Genomic DNA, 25,669 nt, shown 5'->3' on the forward strand with positions numbered 1-25,669 from the left:
AATAAAATAAAATTTACAGGGCATTAAAAAAAAGAGGAGAGAGAAGACCCAGGTAGTTCATAACCTGGTCCTTCCCACCTAGAACAGTGATTTGAAGGAAGGATTTACCCCTCCCTCCTCAAATCAAAGGCCAAAAGCTACAGTGCCATCTAGTGACAAAATAAAGCAAATCCCAAAAAGGTTCAATTCAGTGAAGAAGATTTAAACCAATGAACGAAAAAGAAATCACTTTAGAAATCAATCTTAGTGTCATAGTATTCTAACAGTAATTAACTTAATACCATTATTATGAAAACAATGAAGTTCACAATGACACAGTAAACACTATTTAAATAAGAAAGGAAATTCAGGAACTAGGGAATTTTTCAAAGAGACTGAAATTATAAAATATTGACAGACTTCCATTACAGACACTGACATGCAAATCTCCCCTGCTACTGTAGAACCAGAAATCAACTATATAACACGGAAAAGTCTCATTCATTTGCACTTAGGTTTGCCCGAGAGATTCATGCATCTGGCTATCTAAAGGTGTTTGAACACCGTGCTGAACAAAATTAGAGGCAAGGGACTGAATATGTGAAGAGATTCTGTTGCCAGTCAGAGGACTCTTTACAGGTCCTTAGTATGTCCAACAAAGAACTGAGTAATACACACGATATTAAAGGTAACAGAGCAAGAATTTGAAAGTGAAAAGTAAACTCCGTAAAGCAGAGTTGGCTAAGTAGAAAGTGACTCGAGGCCCAGAGAAGAATTTCAGGACATTTTTATTATGGCCCAAAATGGTATCCAGGTGCATGTCAGGGTGGTATTCTGGGTACCTTGGAATTCTTGGTGGGTCTGTGCAGGTTGTGGGACAGGATTCTTAGGGACTGTTGGTGCTGTCTGCTTCTCTATCTTCTGACTACTCCATGGAATATCTGGAAGGTTGTCTGTCCCAGCTATGGCTGGCTGAAACATCCCGGGATGACATTGAAATATATATGTGTGTGTGTGTGTGTGTGTGCGTGCATATATATATATATATATATATATATATATATATATATATATATAGCTGTTCATGATTGCATTTCAGTCATACGGTTTTCCAACACCCATCCCTCCACCAGTGTACATTTCCCAGCACCAGTGTCCCCAGGTTCCTTCCCATCATCCCCCACCCCCACCCCCTGCCTGCCTCTATGGCAGGCACTTTTCCTCTCTCTCTCCCTTTTGGGCACTGTCATTTGCAATATTGATACGGAAAGGTTATCCAGAATATCCCTTAGCTACTTCTAACCCTCAGCTCTTGTCCAGCATCATCATTCCCAGATATTATTGTTATACAGGTCTCTTCTCTATCTTACCTACCCATAGCCTCCCACACACTTGTGGTTAGTCCCAACCACTGACTAGTCTTCCTAACCCCTGTTTTCCCTGCCCATGGATATTACTCTTCTACTATATATATGTATGTGTATATATATAGTAGAATAAAAAACTTTTGACAGTGTTTCCATTATCCTTGTTTCCTATATGACCTGCCTATAAACCTAATACAGAGAAGGGTGGGCCAGCTCCCGGTCCACCAAAGCCCTGGCAGCCACACTCCCATCCTGAAGCTGCCGACATAACTTCCTCCCGACTGCCCAGTTAAATATTCTGGATTTTCTGGAGCGACATCGCCAAATTCTAGAATATTGACATCTGAGTAGTAGCACACCAGATTGGATGAGAATGTAACACAGATACCGACCAATCTCGTCTAACAAAAACACTATAACAGAAGACTTAGCATGCAACGGTAGATTAGTAAACCCTCAGATAAGGACTTAGTGTCTTCATGGTGAGACAAAAATTTTTCACAAATTTTATTTTATGAAATATTTTATCATTGCATTAGCCATTTATTGGTAACTAGAGATATAAAATAAATTATTGTGGGCCTGCTATGGGGCAGACTTGAGGAAAACAGAGACCATGATGGAGGAAAGGTGACAGTGGTGATAAAATTGGTGTTGGAGCATTGATTGCCTGTAACAAACCATCTTGAACAACTTTGTACACAAAAGTGTTTAAATAAAGTGGGGAAATATTTTATTTATTTATTTACTTTGCTTTTTGGGTCACAGCCGGCAATGCACAGGGGTTACTCCTGGCTCTGCACTCAGGAATCACCCCTGGTGGTGCTCTGGGAACCATATGGGATGCTGGGAATCGAACCCGGGTCTGCCGCTTACAAGGCAAACGTCCTACCCGCTGTGCTATCGCTCCAGCCCCAAATGGGAAAATATTTTAAAATAAACCTAGTGCATACAGCTCAGAGCAAACCTACTGCCATTACTGTGAACAGACCTGATCTGGCAGAAGGAGGGCTAAGACTGTAGAAATTACAGTCCACCTACTCAGAAGTGAAAATTGTGCTGCTGGAAGAAGCTAAGCACAGAACAACAACAACAAAAAAAACGATTCTTGGTGTTTTTTTTTTCCTTTTTCTTTTTTTTTCTGGATTTTGGACAAACCTGACTGTGCTTAGGTCTTAAGAGCTCAGGGATCATTCCTGGGGGGCTCAGGAGACAATATAGGGTGCTAGGGACTGAACCCGGGTTTGCCACATGCAAGGCAGATGGGCAAATGTCCTACTGTACTATCTCTCCTGCCCTGTTTCCTGGTGTTTTAGGTATCAGTTACTGGAAGACAAAACCTCCTCTTCCTCCATCAGGGAGTAATGCAGCTATCTATCGATGATTGAGAAACAGAGCCTTTTTAGCAGATCTGTAACAGGAATAGAAGTCAGGATTGCTCACAGAGGCAGAGGGGCAGCACTGGGTTCTCACACCACTACTGCCAGCCTTGTGATGATCAATTGAGGTTTATCTACTCAGTGAGAAAGATTTCCAACACTGAAGCCACAGCGCCACCTGCAGGAAACAAAAATAAACTATCCCAGATGTGTAAGAAAAAGTCATCAGGCAACCAAAGCAAAAGAAGGCATTCTGCAAATTCTCATCTACTGCTGGTGGGAATGCTGTCTGCTTCAACCCCTGTGGAAAACAGTATTGAGAGTTCTCAGTAAATTTAGAATTGAGCTGCCATACTTACTGCCTGATGACTTTTTTCTTTTCTTTCTTTTTCCCTTACACACGTGAGTTAGCTTATTTTGTTTTCATGTAGGTGGCACTGTGGCTTTAGTGTTGGAAATCTGTCTCACTGAGTAGAAAAACCTCAATTGATTATCACAGCGCTGGCAGTAGTGGTGTGAGAACCCAGTGCTACCCCTCTGCCTCTGTGACCACTCCTTACTTCTATTCCTGTTAAGGATCCGATTCATCTTCTGGGTATATACCCCAAAAATATAAGATTCATTCAGAAGAACATATTAACAAAATTATTCATTGCATTAATTAGTAAAATAGCGCGATGAAATAAACCTAGTTGTCCAATGACAGATGTATGGATTATGAAGATGTGATATATATACACAAAGGAATACTGCGCAGCTGTAAGAAACCATGAAATCATACAAGTTGCTGTAGCCTGGAAGATATGTTGAGTAAAGTAAGCCAGAAGAAGGAAAAACATAGGGTGATCCTACTTATCTGTTGTATGTAGAATAACTGGACAAGGGAATGCAATGCTTTAAAGAGTGGGGGTACATAGATCACTGTTGACTCCAGAGTACCCTTGACACCAGAACAGAGAATGAAGTTCCAAGAACTGGTTTGGCCCTTAAAAAATCTCCTTTTTACACTCAGGACTGCCTCTCTTATCCAGGCTGGGCTTAAGAGAGCCATCCCTTGCCAGCTAATAAAGTCTCCTTGATTTCAGACAAATTTTCACTTTGTGGAGAATTTTGGGGGTGCCTAGCCTATAGTACTAGCAATAGACACCTAAAGAAATGCCTAACTAAGTCCCAAACATTCCTAGAATTTACTCCATTATTTGCTTCCTGAGATAGACTAAAATTAATTTATTATCTTTATATGATTAACTCAGACTATTTCATGCACTCTAGCACTGTCCTCCCATTGTTCACTGATTTGCTCAAGCAGGCACCAGTAACGTCTCCATTGTGAGACTTGTTACTGTTTTTGGCATATCAAATACACCACAGGTAACTTGCCAGGCTCTGCCATGTGGGCGGAATACTCTCGGTATCTTGCGGGGCTCTCCAAGAGGGATGAAAGAATCGAACCCAGGTCGGCTGCATGCAAGGCAAACACCCTACTCTCTGTGCTATCGCTCCAGTCCAGACTATTTCATAGTTGGTATAAATCGCTACATATATATTTATCCTTTTTATGTGATTGGGGGCTGGAGCGATAGCACAGCGGTTTGGCTTTCGCCTTTCATGCGGCCAACTCGTGTTCGATTCTTCCGCCCCTCTCGGAGAGCCCGGCAAGCTACCAAGAGTATTGAGCCCGCACGGCAGAGCCTGGCAAGCTACCCGGGCGTATTGGATATGCCAAAAACAGTAACAGTAAGTCTTTCAATGAGACACGTTACTGGTGCCCGCTCGAACAAATCGATGAGCAACGGGATGACAGTGAACTCAGTTATGTGATTGGCTTAGAATATTTTATATACAATTTACTGTTTTCCCCAAAATTGGGTACATGTCTTCTGCTCGCACCCTCCCAGGACTAACTTATCTGTAGGAAGCAGAAGTTTCCTGCCTGAAGCAGCCTAGATAAAATGCTAGATAGGTCTCTCTTTGGAGGTTAGACTAAGCAAGCAAACAAATTTGCAAATGCCAAAAAGCAGTTAACTAAACAATCCATTGGTTAACGCAGAAAGCAACAATAAAATTGTCAAAGAAGAACTAAAATGTAAGTAGCTAAGCAAAGAGTCAAGGGGTTTAGTGGTTAACAAACAAAAAATAAATGTTTATGTGATTAAACAAAGAATGAAGTAGTTAGACAAGGAATGTGATAGTTAAACAAAGAATTAAATAGTTAAACAACATTAAGATAATAAATTGATCGTGCAAGAAAAAAATAGAAAGAAAATGGTTGGGGTTGGAGTGATAGCACAGCGGGTAGGGCATTTGCCTTGCACACAGCCGACCCAGGTTCGATCCCCGGCATCCCAGATGGTCCCCCAAGCACCGCCAGGAGTAATTCCTGAGTGCAGAGCCAGGAGTGACCCCTGAGTATTGCTGGGTGTGACCCAAAAAGAAAAAAAAAAGAAAATGGTTAGCTGCACTCTTTAACATGGTTAGCTACATTCATTCTTTGACCTTCTTTATTGATTCACTTAGGTTTTGGATTTTGTCTTTCTGTCAAGTGAGTACATTCATTCTGGGTGCCAATATCAAAAATAAGTAATTTGTTATTTTTCTCAAGGGAATGGGGGTCAGTATTCCACAGCTAGACCACTTCAGACAGGACATGGAAACTACACCTTTCCCCCAGAATTTGGTCTGTCCATCTTTTCCAGCTGAAAGTCTATTTGTATTCTTTACCATAACGTTTTATAATAAACCTGTAAAGAAATCACTTGTATTACTTGTCATCCCATTGATCTTCGATTTGCTTGAGCGGGCGCCAGCAACGTCTCCATTTGTCCCTGTCGAGTGTTAGCCCAATGATATCTGCTCGCTCCAGGAACAGGAAGAGCCTCAAATCGTTCATTCAGGGTTTTGACAAAGAAGTCTGACCATCTCGTTGGTGGGTGGCTACACGGTCTTTTGATGTCCTGTGGAATCCAGTCAGTAACAGCTCTAGTCCAGTGGTCGTCTCTGAATTGCATTACATGTCTGGCCCACCTGATAAAGAAAATGTTCATAAAAATAATTTTAGAAATTAAATATTAAAATGTGGTAATTTACCAGAATAAAGCTAATCAGATGGGGACCTTTGATTTCAGTCCAAGCAGTCACAAAAAATGAGATAGGTGGATCTTTGGCATGTCCAGGTTGCAAGCTACCCTTGACAGCCCCAAGAAGGGAATAAGCTGGCCAGTTTTAAAAATTTTGTTCGTTTTGGGGACATAACTTGTGGTTCTTAGGGTTTACTCCTGGCTATACACTCAGGGATAACTCATGGCGCTGCTAAGGGAACCATATGGGGTACACGGGATAGAATGCTGGTTAGCCATGTGCAAGGCAAATGCCCTACTCATGGTGATCTCTCTCTGGTTCCCAAAGCTGTACATTAATTGGTTACAATTTCTACTCCCCCACCTGGCTCCCTCGCTCCAGACACAATGACCTTGTTTATGTTAACAAGCACATTAAATACAGTTAGCTCTCGTATGTTAAGAGTTAACATGTACATCAAGAATTAATAGGTACAGGAACTAGAAGGATAGTACAGAAGATAGGGACCTTTCCTTGAACATGGGTGACCTGGGGATTCTATCTGCAGCACCACATATGATCCAGGAACACAAAGCTAGTAGTAATCTCAGAGTCCCAACTGCCCCCCCGCAACAAAAAAGAATTAACAGGTACTTTATTTTTTTTCATTGTGTGCACATAAATAACTTGCTTTATTTTATTTATTTATTTTAAATTTTTTTAATTTTACTGAATCACCGTGAGATAGTTGCAAGCTTTCATGTTTGGGTTACAATCTCCCAATGATCAAACACCCATCCCTCCACCAGTGCACATTCTCCACCACCAATATCCCAGGTATACCCCCCCTTTCCCACCCTCCCCCTGCCTCCATGGCAGACAATATTCCCCATACTCTCTCTCTACTTTTGGGCATTATAGATTGCAACACAGACACTGAGAGGTCATCATGTTGGGTCCATTATCTACTTTCGGCAGCATCTCCCATACAAACTGGTTCCTCTAGCCATCATTTTCTTAGTGATCCCTTCTCTATTCCACCTGCCTTCTCCCCTCTGGTCATGAAGCAGTCTTCCAGCTATGGGGCAATCCCCCTGGCCCTAGTATCTACTGTCCTTGGGTGTCAGCCTCATGTGATGCTACCCTACACTCCACAAATGAGTGCAGTCCCTCTAATGGCTGTCCCTCTCTTTCTGACTCATTTCACTTAGCATGATACTCTCCATGTCTATCCATTTATAAGCTAGTTTCATGACTTCATCTCTCCTAACAGCTGCATAGTATTCCATTGTGTAGATGTACCAAAGTTTCTTTAACCAGTCATCTGTTTTAGGGCACTCAGGTTGTTTCCATATTTTGGCTATTGTGAACAGTGCTGCAATGAATATATAGGTACAGATGTCATTTCTACTGTGTTCTTTTGCATCCTTGGGATATATTCCCAGAAGTGGTATTGCAGGGTCATATGGAAGCTCAATTTCTAGTTTTTGAAGGACTGTCCATATTGTTTTCCAGAAAGGCTGGACCAGTCGGCATTCCCACCAACAGTGAAAGAGCGTCCCTTTTTTCCTACATCCATGCCAGCACTGGTTGCTTTTGTTCTTTTGAATGTGTGCCAGTCTCTGTGGTGTGAGATGATATCTCATTGTTGTTTTGATTTGCATCTCCCTGATGAGTAGCAATGTGGAGCATTTTTTCATGTGCCTTTTGGTCATTTGTATTTCTTTTTTGAGGAAACTTCTGTTCATTTCTTCTCCCCATTTTTTGATGGGGTTGGAGGTTTTTTTCTTATACAATTCTACAAATATTTTGTATATCCTGGATATAAATCCCTTATCAGATGGGTATTGAGTAAATATTCTTTCCCATTCTGTGGGGTCTTTCTGCATCTTGGTCACTATTTCTTTTGAAGTGCAGAAGCTTCTTAGTTTGATGTAGTCCCATTTGTTTATGTTTGCTTCCACTTGCATGGTCAGTGCTGTTTCGTCCTTAAACATGCTTTTTTCCCCCATTGAGAATGATAATTGCCGTGGACATTTGGTAGATGGCTTTGACTATACTGAGGAAAGTTCCTTCAATGCCCATTCTGTTGAGAGTTTTCATCATAAACGGGTGCTGAATCTTGTCAAATGCTTTCTCTGCATCTATTGATATGATCTTATGGTATTTATTATTTCCTTTTTAATATGATGAATTATGTTGATTGACTTGTGAATGTTAAACCATCCTTGCATCCCTGGGATGAATCCTACTTGTTCATGGTGTATGATCTTTTTGATGAGTCGTTGGATTCTATTTGCTAATATTTTGTTGAGGATCTTTGCGTCTGTGTTCATCAGGGATATCGGTCTGTAATTCTCTTTCTTTGTGGTATCTTTGTCTTTTTTGGTATCAGGGTGTTATTTGCTTCATAGAAACTGTTTGGAAGTGTTTTTGATACTTCAATTTCCTGCAAAAGCTTAAAGAGGATTGGGAGTAAGTCCTCTTTAAAGGTTTGGAAGAATTCACTAGCAAATCCATCTGGGCCAGGACTTTTGTGCTTGGGGAGAATTTTTATTACTGTTTCAATTTCTTTGATGGTGATAGCTCTGTTCAGGTATTCCAGGTCTTCTTAGTTCAGCCTTAGGAGGCTATAGGAGTCTAGGAATTTATCCATTTCCTCAAGGTTTTTATGTTTCGTGGCATAAAGATTCTCAAAGTAATCTCTGAGGATCCTTTGAATTTCTGTAATTTCTGTTGTAATGTCCCCATTTTCGTTTCTAATACAGTTTATTAGGGTTTTCTCTCTCCCCTTTTTTGTGAGTCTTGCTAGAGGTTTATCGATCTTGTTTATTTTCTCAAAGAACCAGCTCTTGGTTTCATTGATCTTTCGGATTGTTTTTTTTGTTTCCATCTCATTAATTTCTGCTCTGAGTTTTATTATTTCCTTCCTCCTGTTAGGGTTGGGCTCCTTTTGTTGGTCATTCTCCAAGCTCTTAAGCTGTGAAGTTAGGTTACTTATGTGGGCTCACTCCTCCTTCCTGGGGAGTGCTTGTAGAGCTATGAACTTTCCTATTAACAGCTTTTGCTGTGTCCCATAGATTTTGGTAACTCGTGTCCTTATTGTCGTTCGTTTCCAGGAATCTTTTGATTTCCTTTCTAAGCCACTCATTGTCCAATAGTGAGCTGTTTAATTTCCAGGTGTTTGATTTCATTTTCTGTTTGTGTGTGTGATTTATTTCTAATTTCAGTCCATCGTGGTCTGAGAAGATCGTTGATACAATCTCTATCTTCTAAATTTTATGGAGGTATGTTTTGTGGCTCAGCATGTGGTCTGTCTTGGAGAATGTTCCATGCACACTTGAGAAGAATGTATATTCAGCTTTTTGAGGATGAAGTGTCCTGTATATATCTACTAAATCCCTTTCTTCCATTTCTTCCCGAGATGCTGTATGTCCTTGCTAAGCTTGAGTCTGGTTGATCTATCAAGAGGTGATAAAGCGGTGTTGAAGTCTCCCATTAGTATTGTGTTGCTATCGATGTCTTTCTTCAAGTCTATGAGTAGTTGTTTTAAGTACTTTGCTGGTCCTTCATTAGGTGCATATATATTTAGTATTGTTAGTTCTTCCTGTTGTACAGATCCCTTTATCAATAAGAAATGATCTTCACTGTCTCTTGTGACCTTCTTCAGTCTTAACAGTTACTTTAAGAACAAAGGCTGGGATATTTACATAGCTGTGGCTCTAGGACAATAAACAATTAGCAATCATCTTTACTGTATAGCATTGAAGTTACGGTAATCTATTCTATTCTTGCAACCCTGATTGTCTGACCTATAAACTTGTTTTACCCAGGAGACTATTTGACATTGAGGTTATTATTAAGGGTATAATTTCCCACAATAAAATCATAGCGACGCCACAAATGGAAGAGAGACAAACAGGATTCCAGAGAAATGAAGAGAATCTACCAAAATATTCGGCTCCATTACAAGGGTAAACATCAAAGCTGTGGAACTAGCAAATCTTAAAGAGAGAGAAGGGGTCAGAGGCCACATTTCAAGTAATGATAACTGAGAACTTCCCAAACTACATATCCAGGAAGCAAAGAATGCACCCAACTTTCATAATCAAAACTAATCTAAAGGAAGAGTTATCAGAGTTAAATTAACAAAAGTTAATGACAAAAATATTGAAGGCCGAATAAATGCAATATATAAAAGTATCTTTATCAGGCTTTTATTAGACTTCTCAGCAGAAATCATGCAGGCTAGAAGAGAGTATAATGATATATTGGCAATACGAAAAGTGCTTCTGCTCCTCCTCCCCCTCCTCCTCCTCCTATTTATTCTTTCCCCCTTTTAGTCCCCTTCCCTTATTCCCTTTCCTCTGTTGTACCCAGGGCTTACTCTTGGCTTTGAAGTCAGTGGACAATCATGGGTGACTTCTGTGAGGTGGAGAAGAGAGACAGTCACTTTCTCCTGATGCACCTCTGTCACTCTGGGACTGGCTGGGAAGGCTAAGACTGATGAAGTCTATGATGAGCCCATTCACCAACCCCAATAGGTAGCCAGCAAACCACATATGATACCCACTTGTCTTTCTCGACATGAGAGTTTATCCCACCATCAGTCTCTCCGGGAGCCGTGGACTCAGGCTTGAACTAGGAATTGCTCTTTTCAGGAAAAGAAAGCTAGTCCTAGGCCTTGCCCAGGACATCTGAGTCCTTGTCTTTCTTCACTTCACTTTCACTTTTATCCCGTTGTTCATGGATTTACTCGGGTGGGCACCAGTAACATCTCTATTCCTCCCAGTCCTGAGATTTTAGCAGCCTCTCCTTACTCATCTTTCCCAATGATTGGAGCTCTTTCAGGGTGAGGGGGATGAGACCTATTGTTACTGTTTTTGGCATATCTAATAACCTACAGGTAGCTTGCCAGGCTCTGCCCGTGCGGGTGGGATACTCTCGGTAGCTTGCCTGGCTCTCCGAGAGGTATGTATATATCTATTACTGTATTGGGGATACAAATACATCACGGGGAGCTTGCCAGACTCTCCCTTGTGGACAATAAACTCTCGGTAGCTTGTCACGTTCTCCAAGAGGGAGAACTAGGCTACCAGATGTCTTCCAGGAGCTTGGTTTTATAGTCTCTGGATGTTGGACATTGATGGGATTACACAGCGAGGGGACAGTTTCTGGGTGTGACTGCCTAGCTACTGGAAAATGGGGAATCTGGGTGGAAGAGGCCAGTCCAGATCCGAGCAGCCTTGGAGATCTCGGCCCTGAGTCCCGCACACCTGGGTTCCTCTGCTGGTTCCTTCATGCATGAAGGAAATTTTGGTAAGCAGAACAGGCACTGCGGGATGAACTGAACGCTGGCCAGCAAGCCACATATGATACCCACTGGTGCCCCATGCCAACACTCGCACGCAGTTTGTCTTTCTTACAGAAAAGAATTTCAGGAGATGAACAGTGAAGTAAAAACCGATTTTAGTTGGCTATTTTGAGGAAGATGGTGGAGGAAGTGAACAACACAGGCTTCTCCAAAGGCAAAGAGAGCTCCTGTATACATCTCAAGAACAGAGATGTGAGGGACAGGTGTTTGGGAAATGCATGTGTTTGGCCACATGGACATAAGGAACACATGGGCTTAGCCAACATATGCACACTTCCTTTGTTCAAGGCAACTTTTAGGGATTTTCCCCAAGCTGCCTCATATGGGACTCCTAACTAGGTCAGAGTCCATTGTAAGGGTGGTTGCCAAGGGGTAGAGTTGGAAGTGGTTAATGGTCCTCTTTGAAATTTTTTCCCTGGCCTTTGTTCCTGCTAGATCTTCTCTCAAAGGGGTGGGGTCCAACATCTCCAGTTTTGTTGGTGCCAAGCGAAGTCTTATCAGGCCTTAGTTCCTGATTCTGCAGGTAGGCTTTTTGATGCCTTGGGGCTATTGGTTTTATTACTCCCCAAGGAATTTCAATGCCATGGGGGCCCTTTTCGGTCTACCTGCCTGTATCAGCTCTGTATTCTGAAGGATTGGGAGAAAGTGCTTAAACCCAGACTGGGTCCAAACTGGGCATGGTAACAAGAATTTACCAGGAGTGAGACAGTTTAGGTAGACCAAAGTCAATTTATTGAAAGACACAGCAGAAGTCTCTAAAGAGGGAGACTTGCCTAGCATTCTCAAGTGACACATTTTGTCTGGGGAATGGAGTGATAATACAGCCAGTAGGTCGTTTGCCTTGCACGTGGTTGACCCGGGTTCAATTCTTCCATCCATCTCGGAGAGCTGGGCAAGCTACCGGGAGTACCCCGCCCATACGGCAGAGCATGGTAAGCTTCCCGTGGCATATTTGATATGCCAAAAACAGTAACAACAAGTCTCAAAATGGAGACGTTACTGGTGCCCGCTCGAGCAATCGATGAACAACGGGACAACAGTGCTATGACCGTGCTACAGTGCTACTTTAGCAATCAAAAGACATGTACCCAATTTTGAACAAAAAGGTAAGTTGTATATAAAAATTCGAAGGCAATCATATACAAAATAATTAAACTTCCATCTGAGTTTTTTAGTCAGTCCTTGAAATGAGGGGTTTTAAGCTAGGCATATTTTTGGGGGCTTTTGCTAGAACACTTCAGCTTTGTGCTCAGGGATCACTTCTTGCATGGCCCAGAGGACCCCTGCCTGGAATTGAGATGCCAGGCAAACACCTTAAACACTGTAGTGACTTTGCACTCCCACTGCTGTGCTTCTTAGATGAAGTCTTGGGTTTTCACAGATATATTTTTATTCATGACACCTGTGTGGCACTTTTGTGAAGAGATGGAAACTGGGCTCCTTCCTTGTTGTGCTAGGATATCTGATCTAGTTTTTCTCTAGGATGTTTGATCCTCCTTGAAATTCAGTGTTATTCTAGAGTGATCTGAGCTTTGATAAGGTTTCAAGTAAAATTATGTTTGTTCATTTAACTTATGTAAATTATGCTCATTTAACTTTCAATTTCGGGGGTTATTTTAATGACACTTGATAGTCGTTAGTTACAAATCCTATTGAGTGACTGTAGATTTTTTCAATGTATAAAGATATATAGGTTGACAAACTATGCAGCTTGTTGGTAAATTTTTATTACATTTCCTGAGCAACTGCACACAGAAATGGTATGGTAAATTCCTTATTTATTTGGCCCAGACAGCTTTGTTGGTATTGGTGTCAATGCCTATATATGGAGTGTCCATATCCCTCATAACAAAAATTTCAGATTTCCTTGAGTGCATCAGTATCAGTTTTCTTGAAGCTTACTCCATCAGTGCATTTACTAATGTAGTTAGTGTGTTTTCTTGTCATTAACTAGTTGATAGCAGAATGGTAGCAGAGTGGTGGCAAGAAGTTTTCAGGAAAAATTCTCTGGAGCCCAAAGCAGTAAAGACTTTTTCCTTGATAGCGGCAGAATGATGCTGTTTCCAGTTTTCTGCAGCTTCTGTGAAAAAACCATAATTTCTCACTTTGAAGCTTCCTTGTCCTTGAGACCGTTCTACAGTAAGAAATTGATTTAATAGTGAAGCAGGTAGGTAATTGAGGGGTGGGGAGCTGGAAATAAGTTATTTGGATATAATAAAAACCAAGGATTTGTGGGCCTTGGTTTTTATTATACAGCAGGTAAGGCATTTGCCTTGCAAGTGGCCTACCCTGGTTCAATCCCCAGCATCCCATATGGCCCCCTGAGCACCGTGAGGAGTAATTCCTGAGTGCAGAGTAACCCATGAGCATCACCGGCAGTGATCCCAAACGCCAAAGAAAAATCCCTATGATTAGGGGATTTGAAGAAGTTACTCTTTCATTAGCTAAAAGCATTCATCTCTTCATGGACACAGGAACTGAGACCTGATGAGGCCTTTAACAGGGCATCAGCACAGGCCCAGAAAAGGCTGGACCCCATCCAAGAGAAGAGCAAGAACAAAGGGTTGTTATAAGGACATGAAGGAGAGCCACTAAAAGTTTCAAACTCTTTTCCTTGACAACTCTGTAATGACAAGTAAGCTGAATGTAATGAGAAATATGAAACTATAATGAGAACTAAGAAGATGTAATGAGGACTGGGAAACTGAAACTGACCCCTAGGTTAAAAAAGTGAAGGGAGAAAGAAGCATTCTTTTTATGATTTAAATCAACAGAGCTAAGGGCCCACCAGATTCATGGGAGAGCACTGGGCCTGACAGATTTATGGGAGTGCACTGGAAATGTTACCGAAGCTCGCACCAAAATGTGCAAGATACACTGACCTGACTGTTTATCTTTTAAGCATTTGAAGGCCGTACCATGTGGGAATATGGTCCTCTGAGCACCACCAGAAGTAATTCCAGAGTGCAAAGCCAAGAGTAACCACTGTGCATCGCTGAGTGTAATACAAAAATAAATGAGTAAATAAAAAAGACTTTAGATATTTGTTTTTATTTTTAGTGTCACACCACACAGTGCTCATTCAATATTCTAACACCAATCCCACCACCATCACCTTCCCACCAGAATTATTTCAAATTTTCCCACCCCATCCAAGCGTGCCCTGAAGGCAAATCCTGAATATTTGTTTAATTAATTAATTAATTAATTAATTAATTAATTAATTTTCCCCAGTTCTCCACTCAGCCAAGAGCAGCAGGGCGAGGGGCAGCGGGTTATGGGAAGTGTTAGCAGGGTGAGTCTGTGCATGAGCTGAGAGCAGCCTGACTCGACAATGCCCACGTGTGTTTCTGGGAACAGGTCCAGTCCCCAACTGCGGTCAACCAGCCTGAAAGCACAGCCGATTCTGTTTGTCTGTTTTTGGTTTGGGGGCCACACCTGGCAGTGCTTAGGGCTCACTCCTATCTCTGTGCTCAGGGGCACTTCAGGTGGGACCTGGGGTAATCAAACCTAGTTCAGCTATGTGCAAGGCAAGTGTCCAATGCCTGAGCTACATGCTGGCCCCCTAATGAACGTAAAGGGGGTCTTGGTCACACTCACTCTCCCTAGTGCACTGCTCTGGCTTGACACGGGACAGTCTGGGTGTCACTCTGAAGCCAGGCAGACAGCGAAGAGTAGATAAGGGAAAACATTAAATGCAGAGCCAGCCTTTCCTCTCTGAAATGTTTACTCACAAGGAACAATGATTAGGACTAGGCCTCTTCCACCCAGATACCCATTTTCTAGCAGCTAGGCAGTCACACCCAGAAACTGCTCCCGGAGTCACCGTGTAATCCCATCAACAGCCAACATCCAGAGGCTATAAAACCAAGCATTCATGGCTGCTTGACATCTTATAGCTTAGTTCTCCCTCTCGGAGAACCTGTCAAGTTACAGAGAGTTTACTGCCTGCACGGGAGAGTCTGGCAATCTCCCCATGAAAACCAGTAACAATGGTAGGTCTCATTCCCCTGACCCTGAAGAGCCCCTAATGCGGCACTGTAGGGAAGGACAAGTAAAGAGAGGCTGCTAAAATCTCAGGGTTAGGATGAATGGAGACATTACTTGGGCCCACTTGAGCAAATCGATGATCAATGGGATGACAGTGACAGTGAAATTAATAAATAGTTAAAAAACAACAACTAGGTATTAGTCTAACAGCTGCAAACAAGTTTATTATATAACTGTAGTAGTAGGGTAAATATAAGTAAACCAGAAATTACACTTGTCACTTGTCACTTTTCATCCCGTTGATCTATGATTTGCTCAAGTGGGTGCCAGTAATGTCACCATTCGTCCCTGTCACATGCTAGTGTAGCCTAATGATATCTGCTCGCTCCAGGAACATGAAGGGACTCAAAACCATTCATTCAGAGTTCTGACAAAGAAGTCTGACCATCTCATTGGTGGGTGGCCACACGGTCTTTTGACATCCCGTGGAATCCAGTTGGTAACAGCTCTAGTCCAGTGGTCATCTCTGAATCAAATTACGTGTCTGGACCGTCTGATTTTTGACGCCTTGGCAAACGAGACAGCGTCCTGATCCTTGACCATCGACGGAGGTCGGAACTTCGGATTCCTTCTTTCATTTAAGTAAAATGTGATACTCCAAGCATAGCTCTTTAGATTCCTCTTTGGGATAGCTGAATAGCATTCCCATCCTGTTTACATAGGGCCCAGGTCTCTGAGGCATATGTTAGTGCAGGAAGAATGGTGAAGTTGAAAAGATGTGCCTGGAACTGGAGGTTCTTCATCCTCTTAACCACTTCTTCAATGCTCTTGAAGACATTCCATGCTGCTCTCTTCCTCCTGCGCAGTTCTGGCGCCAAGTCGTTTCTCATGTTGAATTCTCGACCCAGGTGCATATAGGTGTTGCATTAGGAGATGTTCGTTTCATTGAGAGCAAATGGAATATCAGGGACTAGTTCATTTTTCATGAACATTATTTTGCTGAGATTCAGGCTCACTCCGACCTTTCCACATTCGTGGTCGAAGTGTTGAGTGTGGAAATAAAAATGAATGGCATAAAATAAATAAAGTTTTATGGCATAAATGACTTGTTAACTCTGACTTTTTCAGTGATACACAATAGTATTATGTACAGAAATTTACTCAGAGAAATGCAAGGGGAGAGAAAAAGAGAGCCGTGATCATGAGACACATGGGGTCCTCCAAATGGAAAATCCTTGAGTTCTGATTTCTGGTCAGACATGTTAGAAGTCTAGAAAACATCTTCCCACCCAGGACAATCGAAAACCTGAACAAGTGAAATTAAGAGATTCGTTTTCTGTCTTTGTCTGTCAATCCTGTGCCTCTCTCTTTTTCTTTCAGTCTCTCTCCTTACATATTTTTAAGTAAATTTCTTTAGATAATACTATTTTACTTCTCTCTCCATCTCCCTTTTCCTATGTTCCACAGAGAGACAGAAAACGTTGCTCATCAATTTGCTCAAGTGGGCACCAGTAATGTCTCCATTGTGAGACTTGTTACTGTTTTTGGCATATCGAATACGCCACGGGTAGCTTGCCAGGCTCTGCCATCAGGCAAGATACTCTTGATAGCTTGCAGGGCTCGTAGAGAGGGGCGGAGGAATCAAACCTGGGTCAGCCCCTTGCAAGGGGAACGCCCTAGCCGCTGCACTATCACTCCGGCCCATGAGATTTCTCTAAAAAATGAAAATAGAATTTCCACGTCACAAGTGACTCTATTTTTGGCACCTTCACCCAAGCATAAAGTCATTTGAGAAAATATATGTAAACATGTTGGTTGTAGCACTTATAATGGATACCAGGGTATGGAACAACCATCCTAATGCTTAATGAGAGTTTCATGAATAAGAAGTTGTGGGGTATATACAGAATGGGAAACTGTGCAGTTATAGGAAACCACAAAATATCACCATTTTCTGCATCCTAGTGGAACTAGAGAATATCAGATTAAGTGAAGTTTGTCAGAGGGAGAAGGACAAATTCAGACAATCTCATACACCTGTGATACACAGAGAACAGAGCGTCAGAATAGACAGGATCCAATGATAACGGCCCCTGCATCCTAGCCACACTCTGGGGTTCCCAACAGGAGTAGGGTGGGGTCTCAGGTCACTGGGAAGAAGAGGCCGAGCACAGGGGCCACAGCAGAGTGTGGGGGTCTGTGGGGATTTGGTGCTGGGAGAAGCACAGGGAGTTTGGGACCCACCAGCACCAACACGCATGTCAGCATATTTACACAATGACGATAAGGGGGGAATTCTCTTTTGTGAAAGAAGGAATGATCTTTATATGCAGGAAAACCATCCACACCTTACCTAAAGGAATAGAACAATCTCTAGTGGACTCTGAGACAGAGGAGGAATAAACAAATTTGTACTAGAAGAGGAAATAATAACTAAAGTTTTTATACTTGCTTTATTAAATGTGGGCTGAAATATCATAATAAAAAGTGATCCCCCTAAAATAGGGAAAAAGAATTGTAAACAAAATGAAGAAAAAATGGGGCTGGAGAGATAGTACAGCGGGTAGGGCGTTTGCCTCGCATGCGGCTGACCCGGGTTCAATTCCCAGCATCCCATATGGTCCCCTGAGCACCGCCAGGAGTAATTCCTGAGTGCAGAGCCAGGAAGAACCCCTGTGCAACGCCAGGTGTGACCCAAAAAGCAAAAACAAAACAAAACAAAATGAAGAAGAAAGCAACCCATATACAGCCCCTCTCACGCTACCCCTGGACAGAGCCCTGAACACTGGAGCAGCGTGCCCCCTGGTGGTCACACGCACTGCTGCAGCTGCCCTGTCTCACTCAGCAGGTTTGTGTCTGGGCTCACAGGGACTTGCCCTCACTGTGTGTCTTGCAAAATAATACACGGCTGTGTCCTCAGTTACTGAGTTGCTTAGTTTTAGGTAAACTTGGTTCTTGGAGGTGTCCCTGGAGATGCTGAGTCGGGACTTAAGACCTGGGTTATAGTCTGTGTTTCCATTATATACTATATGACCAATCCAATCCAACCCCTTTCCAGGGGCCTGGCGGACCCAGTGCACATGGTTGCTGGTTAAGGAGAATCCAGAGACAGAGCAGGTAAGAGACAGCGTCTGCGAGGGCCTAACCAGGTTTGGCCCCAACTCCTGCAGCTGTACCTGGTACAGGACACCTGGGGACAGAGGCCCACAGTGAGTCACGGGCTCAGAGCCCCCATGCCCACCTTGGAGCCTCTGTCCAGGGGTGCTCGCATCCGGGAGCTTCCACCAGAAAGAGGAGGAACCAGCGCTGATGCACGTTCCTGCCCACAAGTTCCATGATCTCAGACACTGTGTCAGGGAGAAAGGGAGTCCGAGTTGGGGTGAATGTTAACGTGGTTTTAACCCTGGGTCCTAGTGCAGATTTGCATAGAGGAGCCTCTGTAGAAAAAGGAGCGGACCCCAGGGAGACTCTGCAGGAACTCAGGGCAGAGCTAATGGAGGGTCCTCAGCTCTCAGCCTATTAGCTCGGGATCTGGCCTCAGTGCACAGACTCACACTGTACAGGGCCTTTACCTGCTCTCCGGGTCAGCAGCACTGATTTCTCACTTCAGTGAACAGGGATTCCACAGCACCCAGGAGAGACCTGCACGGTTCCTGTCATACCCCTCAGAGAGACAGATGCAGATGCGGGAGTCAGCATGCAGAGAGGGTGTGTGAGTGACCAGCCCCCCACCCCTGACTGTGTCTCTCGATGGACACCAATGGGCGGCCCCCTCAGTTCGCCCTGTACCACGAGGTGTGGGTTGTTGAGGGCTCCTGGCTCAGCAGCCGTGGATACCCTTCCTGACACTGAGTCCCTGTGTTCAGGGCATGCGGGTGAGCAGGGGTGAGGCCTCACCAGCCCACGTGATAGTAACATGTCTGCAGGTTCATGGGGGCAGAGACCAGAGATGGACGTTAGAGACGAATTGAAACTCACCAGGGAGAATGAGCAGGAGTCCAGCCCCTGAGCCTCAGGGTCAGCACAGAGTGGGGGGGGAATTTAGAGGAGGTGTGCGGTGGGTTCCACTTCACTGAGGACAGGTCACAGGAGGAGACAGTGTGGTGGAGACAGCCGGGGGCAGCAGACGTCGGGGGGCTGACCAGCCCTCGTGTCCTCGAGTTCTGTCTGCAGCAGGCCCGGCGTGTGGACAGAAGGGCCAATTTGGGTCATCTCACACGCACATGCAGCTGTCCACTGTCCAGCAGGTGAGAGTCCTGATGCCCAGAAACCGTCATTAATATTGTCTTGGCTGCCCTGAGTAGGTCAGTTCTCACAGTGAATCGGGGATTAGACAGAAACCAGCACTGGGACACACAATCCTGCTGACCTGTCATCAGAGCATTTCTGCTGCTGTTGTTCCAACAGGAAATCGGGACCCTGCGTGACAAACCCTCCGGGCCCTGTGCTCCTGCTCCTGGGTTGCAGCTCTGCTGAGTGGGTGTGAGCGCCCCCTGCAGGGAAGCCCTGGATTCGTCACAGTCACAGTCTGTCAGTTTCCCCAATTTTATCCTCATTTAATCATTTGGTCCCTGAGAAAGTGATTCACAGTAAGAAACACAGTTTCCATCTTTGTCGTTGGCATTGAATCACCAAATCTCTTTCTATTTATTAAGAAAGACTCAACTCTGCATTTATTGTTAAACAGGCACTTTGGAAGGTCACCAACACAGGAGAGCTTTTCAACCAGATCACCATGCAAGGGGAGGGCTGGAATTGAGATTCTTATGCCCAAACTTCATGTTTTGGGGAAGGTTGAATGTAGAGTGAGGTTATTCTACAATGATAAATGTATTAAGTATCTGCAATGGTCTCCAATGAAATCATTATAAAGACATTAAGTTGGTTAAGGATTGGTGAAGTTCAGGAGAACGGGTTGCGGGAGAGAGACTGACTCTGGGTCCTTCCGCTCACCTGCACTGTGCATCACTTTCTTCTGCTCATCTTCTGTTCATCAGCTCAATATTAGGAAATAAATTAATATTTCTCAAACAAAAATCATTTTTTAAATTCTGTGACCAAGTCAATCCCAGTAATCTCACTAAAGATGAAGTCATGAGACTCCCCTCCAGTAGGTGTTGGTCAGAAGCCCAGGAGAAGCCTGTGGGATCTTCCTGCACTGAGATGGAACCTGGGGTGTGATGCTGTGTCCAGGGAAAGTCTCAGAATAGAATTGAATTTGTCCAGCACCAGGTTAGTGTTTTGAGGATTGCGTGGACCCTCAGACCTTCAGTATGGGAATTGGTGCCCATTGTGGTTATAATCTGGTACATGGTTATACCTTGAACACCTGCCTGTAGAGTTCATGTTTGATGGAGACCAACTATCAAGTCAAAGGGACACTTAATTCCTAGGATAATGATCACTGAGATGCGTATTTACTTTCAACATTCATTGGGTGTTAAGCTATGAAATTGCTTGTGTCAAGACTATTGAAAATTATTGTGTGACTTGGGTTGAACACCAATTGGTTAGTGCACTAATACCTGATGACCCCACCTTCTCCTACAAAAATGCTGGGAGCACAGACCTCTCACAGACAGAACCTGAGGATCCTTCCTCACAGCTATGGCATAGGGGAGGGTCCATGGTTGAGAATGAGGACAGGACACGACCGTGGACTATCCCCACTCCTGCACCTCTGCAGCTTCCACTCCAAGTTTCACCTGGTTCAATGTGGGGCTGAGGGAGAAAACTCAGTCATGAGAAGGTTCTGTTAGACTTTAGGATCAATCAATGTGCTAAAGGGCCCCGATCACGGTAAAAGACAGGGGACAGAGATCCCCATGATGGGTGTGAGAGTCTCTCAGTGTCTGTGACTCCTGTGACCCTGAGAGGCACCAGGAGGCCCCCTATTAGCACAGTCTACAGAGCACTGAGAAGTCTGAGGTCTGCGGTCACGGTCTGCTGGGGATATGGATAAGGGAGACAGGCTGGATGTGTAGTCCATGGGACCATTGAATCCAGAGCACTGGCCTCAGAGGCTGAACACGGCCTGTGGGGGTCCTGTATCTGCTCTATCATGCTCCCTCTCCTCTGGAGAAAGCCCTTGATAAAATGTTGATCCGGTGAAAACACCCTGGGATATAGATAAAATCCAACTGAGATAGAGTAAGGTATTTAGGAACCTGACCCAAGGATGTTCTTTCTGCTTTGGTGATTTCTGCTTATAGAAAATAAATACTGAATGTGGAGGACAGTCAGGGTTCTCAGGCCAGGAGGCAGTTAGTTTCTTGTACCCATGATTTTTCTCTCTTATGTCTGTTCTCTTAACCCTCACAGCATCCTTGCTTAAGAACTGTACACCCAGAGCTGGTCCCAGCAAAGGCCGTGTGTGACTGCGGGAGACACAATGTGAGGAATCCAATCCTGAGAAAGTCAGATTCCCTGAGGAGAGGAGGCTGGTCCCATGGCTCAGAGCATCTCCCTTTGGGCACTAGAAGCCCGTGTCAGGACTCAACCAGGGCTGCCTTGGTGAGCCCGAGACTCCCTGAGGGTGAGTTGGGGGTCCCATGAGATCTGCCTCTTGTCTCACTGAGGAGAGGTCAGAACTGCATGTGTCACAGGACCTGGTTTCTCCACTACAAATGGCTTAGGGGTGCAGAGAGAATGGGAAACCTTGAATATCCATCTGGAGTGGGGATAAGGAGACAAAGGTCAACCCACCCCAGAGAACAGGACTCCCAGGTGCAGGATGAACAGGAAAGGGCTATCTGGGTTCAGGTCCAGGGAAGAGTCAGGAGGCACAGAGTTTGTGTGTTCAAGGAGAATGTGAAAAAATTTTTTCCTATCCACAATGGAGATGGACAACTTAAGAGTCAAAACCCACAGGGCAAGGTGTCTGTGGGGTCATCTGAGAGCTGAGGCGCAGGTCAGTCCTGATCTCCACAGAAACATGATTCATCTGGGCAAGAGAAACGTTTCCTCAGGGGAGAGTCCTCAGAGCCTCCTGGGGGCCTGCAGCCCTGAAGCTCACCCTGCTTCCTCCTGCAGGTGGTTTGTGTCTGGGCCCACAGGGCCTTCGCCTCACTGTGTCTCTCACACAGTAGTACAGGGCCGTGTCCTCCCCCATCAAGCTGCTCATTTGCAGATAGAGTGTGTTCTTGCTGTTGTCTCGGGAGATGGTGAATCGGCCCTTCACAGAGTCCGCATAGCTTATATAATCACTATCATACCTAATGCGTGAGACCCACTCTAGGCCCTTTCCTGCAGCCTGGCGAACCCAGCTCATCCAGTAGTCACTAAAGGTGAATCCAGAGGCTTCACAGGAGAGTCTCAGGGATCCTCTGGGCTGCACCAAGTCTCCCCCAGACTCCAACAGCTGCACCTCACACTGGACCCCTGCAAACACAGAGATATCCCGGTCAGGAAACTCTCCTCTCCCATCTCTCCCGTGCTCCGTGTCTCTGTCGCCCTGGAGTTACCACCTAACACAGCCACCAGGAGAAGCCAGCTCAGCCCACACGCCATGTTGGTTCTGTGTGAGTCAGGATGGAGCTCCTGGGACCCCCTTACCAGATTCCTCTCCCGGAGATGAGGCAGGGCTGGGCTGTTTTCATCATCACAGGGAGAGGCTAATTTGCATATCCTCATTCTACGTAAAAGGTTTTATTTGAATCTGAAGAACAAGTTTAGGACTTGAGAGCAAGTGTCAGTTCTGGGGGTGCCTTGTGACCCGGAAAATATTCAGAAACTATGCTATTCTATCATGGAATTATTATACGACAACCAATTTAATTTGTGATATTTTGTTCTTATTTTTGAAGATCATCATGTAATATCTACAGTCATACTTCTGTTTCATGCATCTTTTGACACAGAAAAACTTAGATACTTAATGCTATATTCTCATAACGCATTGTCAGAGTTGGTCCCTTATTGAGACAAAAGTAATCCACTGACTCACGCCCAGTCATGAATAAGTTGTGAACCGAGAATTGAAATAGAATCAGGAGTAAGGCAGAATGGCGCGATAGCATAGCCCTGATATCTGTGAAACCTGAGGCAGGATCCTGTGTTGCTTTTTCTCTGCTGTTTCTCCAAGAGGAAACATCTTTTAGGTTAAAGATGTTTGTCCTGATGTTTGTCCTGACATCAGAGGCTCTCAGATGTGTAAAGGCTTAGCTCATATAGACTAAGTCAGGCAGCTGACCTAGGAATGTCGTTCTTCTGATGATTCCTAGTTTAAAGTGAAAACTCTCACTGTGTTGGGCATTAGGAGCTCTCAGTCCATGAGAATGTTAGTGCCCTGCCCCCCCACCCCCTTCTCTCTTCAGTCTGTCTTTAAAATACTCACAGCATTCCACAGTTTGTCCCTGTTCACCAGGATCGTTCCCCAGTAACCAGAGATGTAGAGGCAGCAGAGGGGTAAGCTTCTTCCCTTGCATGCGGCAGATCAAGGTTCATTCCTTGCACTTCATATGGTTTCTCATGCCCCCACCAGGAGTGATCCTGACACAGAGCCAGGAATATACTCAGAGTGGCACAACAACACATCCAAAACAACAGGGGCTGAAGGATTGCACTATGTCGGCTCTTGCCTTGCACACAGCTGACCCAGGATTGATCTCCAGTATCCCATGTGCTTCCCCCAGCAATTTCAAGAGTAATTCCTGAGTGCAGAGTCAGGAGTAATCCCTGAGAAACGCCAGGTATAGCCCCCAAACCAGACAAAAACTCACAAATAACTAATAAGAAAACCAAACAAAATATGGGCTATCAACTGTCAAGAACTTCTTTCCTGTAATGAGAACAAGTTGTATTATTTCTGAATTTTGCATTAACCTGGAAGATGTTGGAGACTAGCGTGCATAGAGATGCATGGCCTGTGACTCTTCACATCAGCCCGACCCCATGTCTCCTTCTTACCACATCAGTATTTGATTAGCAGTAAACACCACAGGAGGCCAGGATCCACAGAATACTGACTTGTATATCACTAATGTTTCATGATCACGGACATATATGGACGCATGTTCAGTGATCATCACATCAAAACAGTGGATGAACCCCTCACCCCAGTGTTTCCCCTTGGCCCATGTTATTCCTTCCCCCACACCTCACGCCTCCCTCATGCTCTCTGCAGTGCTTCCTGTTTGTGTAAGTGTGTTTAGGGTGTGATGACGGAGATTCACTCTCAATAGCCTTCCCCTCTAGGGATATATTGTGTGTTTTTACTCAGGCCTAAAGGCGTCTTGGATTACTCTCAGTCCTGGACCTATAAAATAGGTCACAGAGTTTTCTAGAAGCAGGGAGAAAAATGAGGAAACTCTTTTCTGTATCTTACATGAATATAAAGAGAAAGCTATAAATATAATAACAAACAGGAAAGTACTGATTAATACTCACCTGCAAGGCGTTGAAGTCCTGGGGGCCTGATGGGGTGAGTGTTGGGGACAGGGAGGACAGACCACAGGGAGGGGTTGGGAGTATGAGGGTGTCACTGAAAGTGGAGTTGCTCTGGGAGCGATGGGGAAGGGTCCTAGGAAAGACCCTGGAACTGGGCATGGGTGGGAGTGGGTGGGGTGATGGGGTCTGAGTGTCTCTGTGTTGTGACAGAATATTGGCACGTGTGTGCTTCTAGCACATGGTGACCATCTTTGCCCCCTGGTGGGGGTGAGACCTTTTTTTGAGGTGGCTCCCCAGTGCCCTCTGGTAGTTGGCAGCGCCCCTGCAGCCCCACCTGTGGTCTGGGGGGTTCCTTCAGAGTCCCCCAATTCCCTGTATTAATAGAGGGAGTGTGTCCTCACCACCATCGGAGACAGGAAGTGTGAGCACTGGGAAGTGAGCCCAGCCTGATTCACACCAGTTTGCCCAGGGAGGTGTGTTCAGAGAAAGCTCCAAGGAGAAGGGAATCCTTCCTGCCTCCACGTGGAGGTCACTCATGCCTGAGTCCCATCTCAGCTCACAGAGACCTTAGAGTAAGTCTGGTTTACAGAGAAAGGGCAGCATGGGGAAGTCCTGCGAAGGGAGAGCAAAGGGCCACACTACAAAGATAGAAATGCAAAGAAAGAAAAAAATAACTTGTGAAAATCAATGTCACTGTTAGTAGAATACTGGGTGTTTGCTTCATAGGCCAGTAGAATTTCCAAGTCCCATTAAGGATCAATATCCTTGAATATTGGCTGGGTATCTGACGTCTTGTCAAAATTTGAATGACAAATGTCTGTGAACAGAAATCTCCTTTTTGTAGTGTCTTTCAATCCAGTGTCTTTGAATATTATCTGAACATCTTTTTTTCTCAAGATAATAGATTTTCTCTATAAAGTGTGACTATCCAGGCCATTTAGGTTCCAAATAAACTAAAATCAGATGCAGGAGGAATCAACCATTATGCCTGCCTCTTTCTGGGCCACTCAGCTCATCTGCCTCCTGTCTGGGAAACACACCGTGGGGGCCCTGGATCTCAGGGTGCAGAATGAGAAGGAATTTCAGCCCCTGATTTCCTGGTTATGGCATGTCAAGAGCACAGCATGTGAATCATC

General features: G+C 44.3%; 1 gene segment (V, D, J or C); it reads right to left on the reverse strand.

Moving 5' to 3' along the window:
- Positions 1 to 21,162: 21,162 nt before the first annotated feature.
- LOC101537044 (immunoglobulin heavy variable 3-74-like) lies at positions 21,163 to 22,655 on the reverse strand. The segment is given in 3 exon segments: positions 21,163 to 21,264; positions 22,162 to 22,526; positions 22,610 to 22,655. Coding segments are annotated over 3 exon segments (513 nt in total).
- Positions 22,656 to 25,669: the final 3,014 nt, after the last annotated feature.

Source organism: Sorex araneus, chromosome X (assembly GCF_027595985.1).
Source record: "Sorex araneus isolate mSorAra2 chromosome X, mSorAra2.pri, whole genome shotgun sequence".
In the NCBI taxonomy this organism is placed as follows: Eukaryota; Metazoa; Chordata; class Mammalia; order Eulipotyphla; family Soricidae; genus Sorex; species Sorex araneus.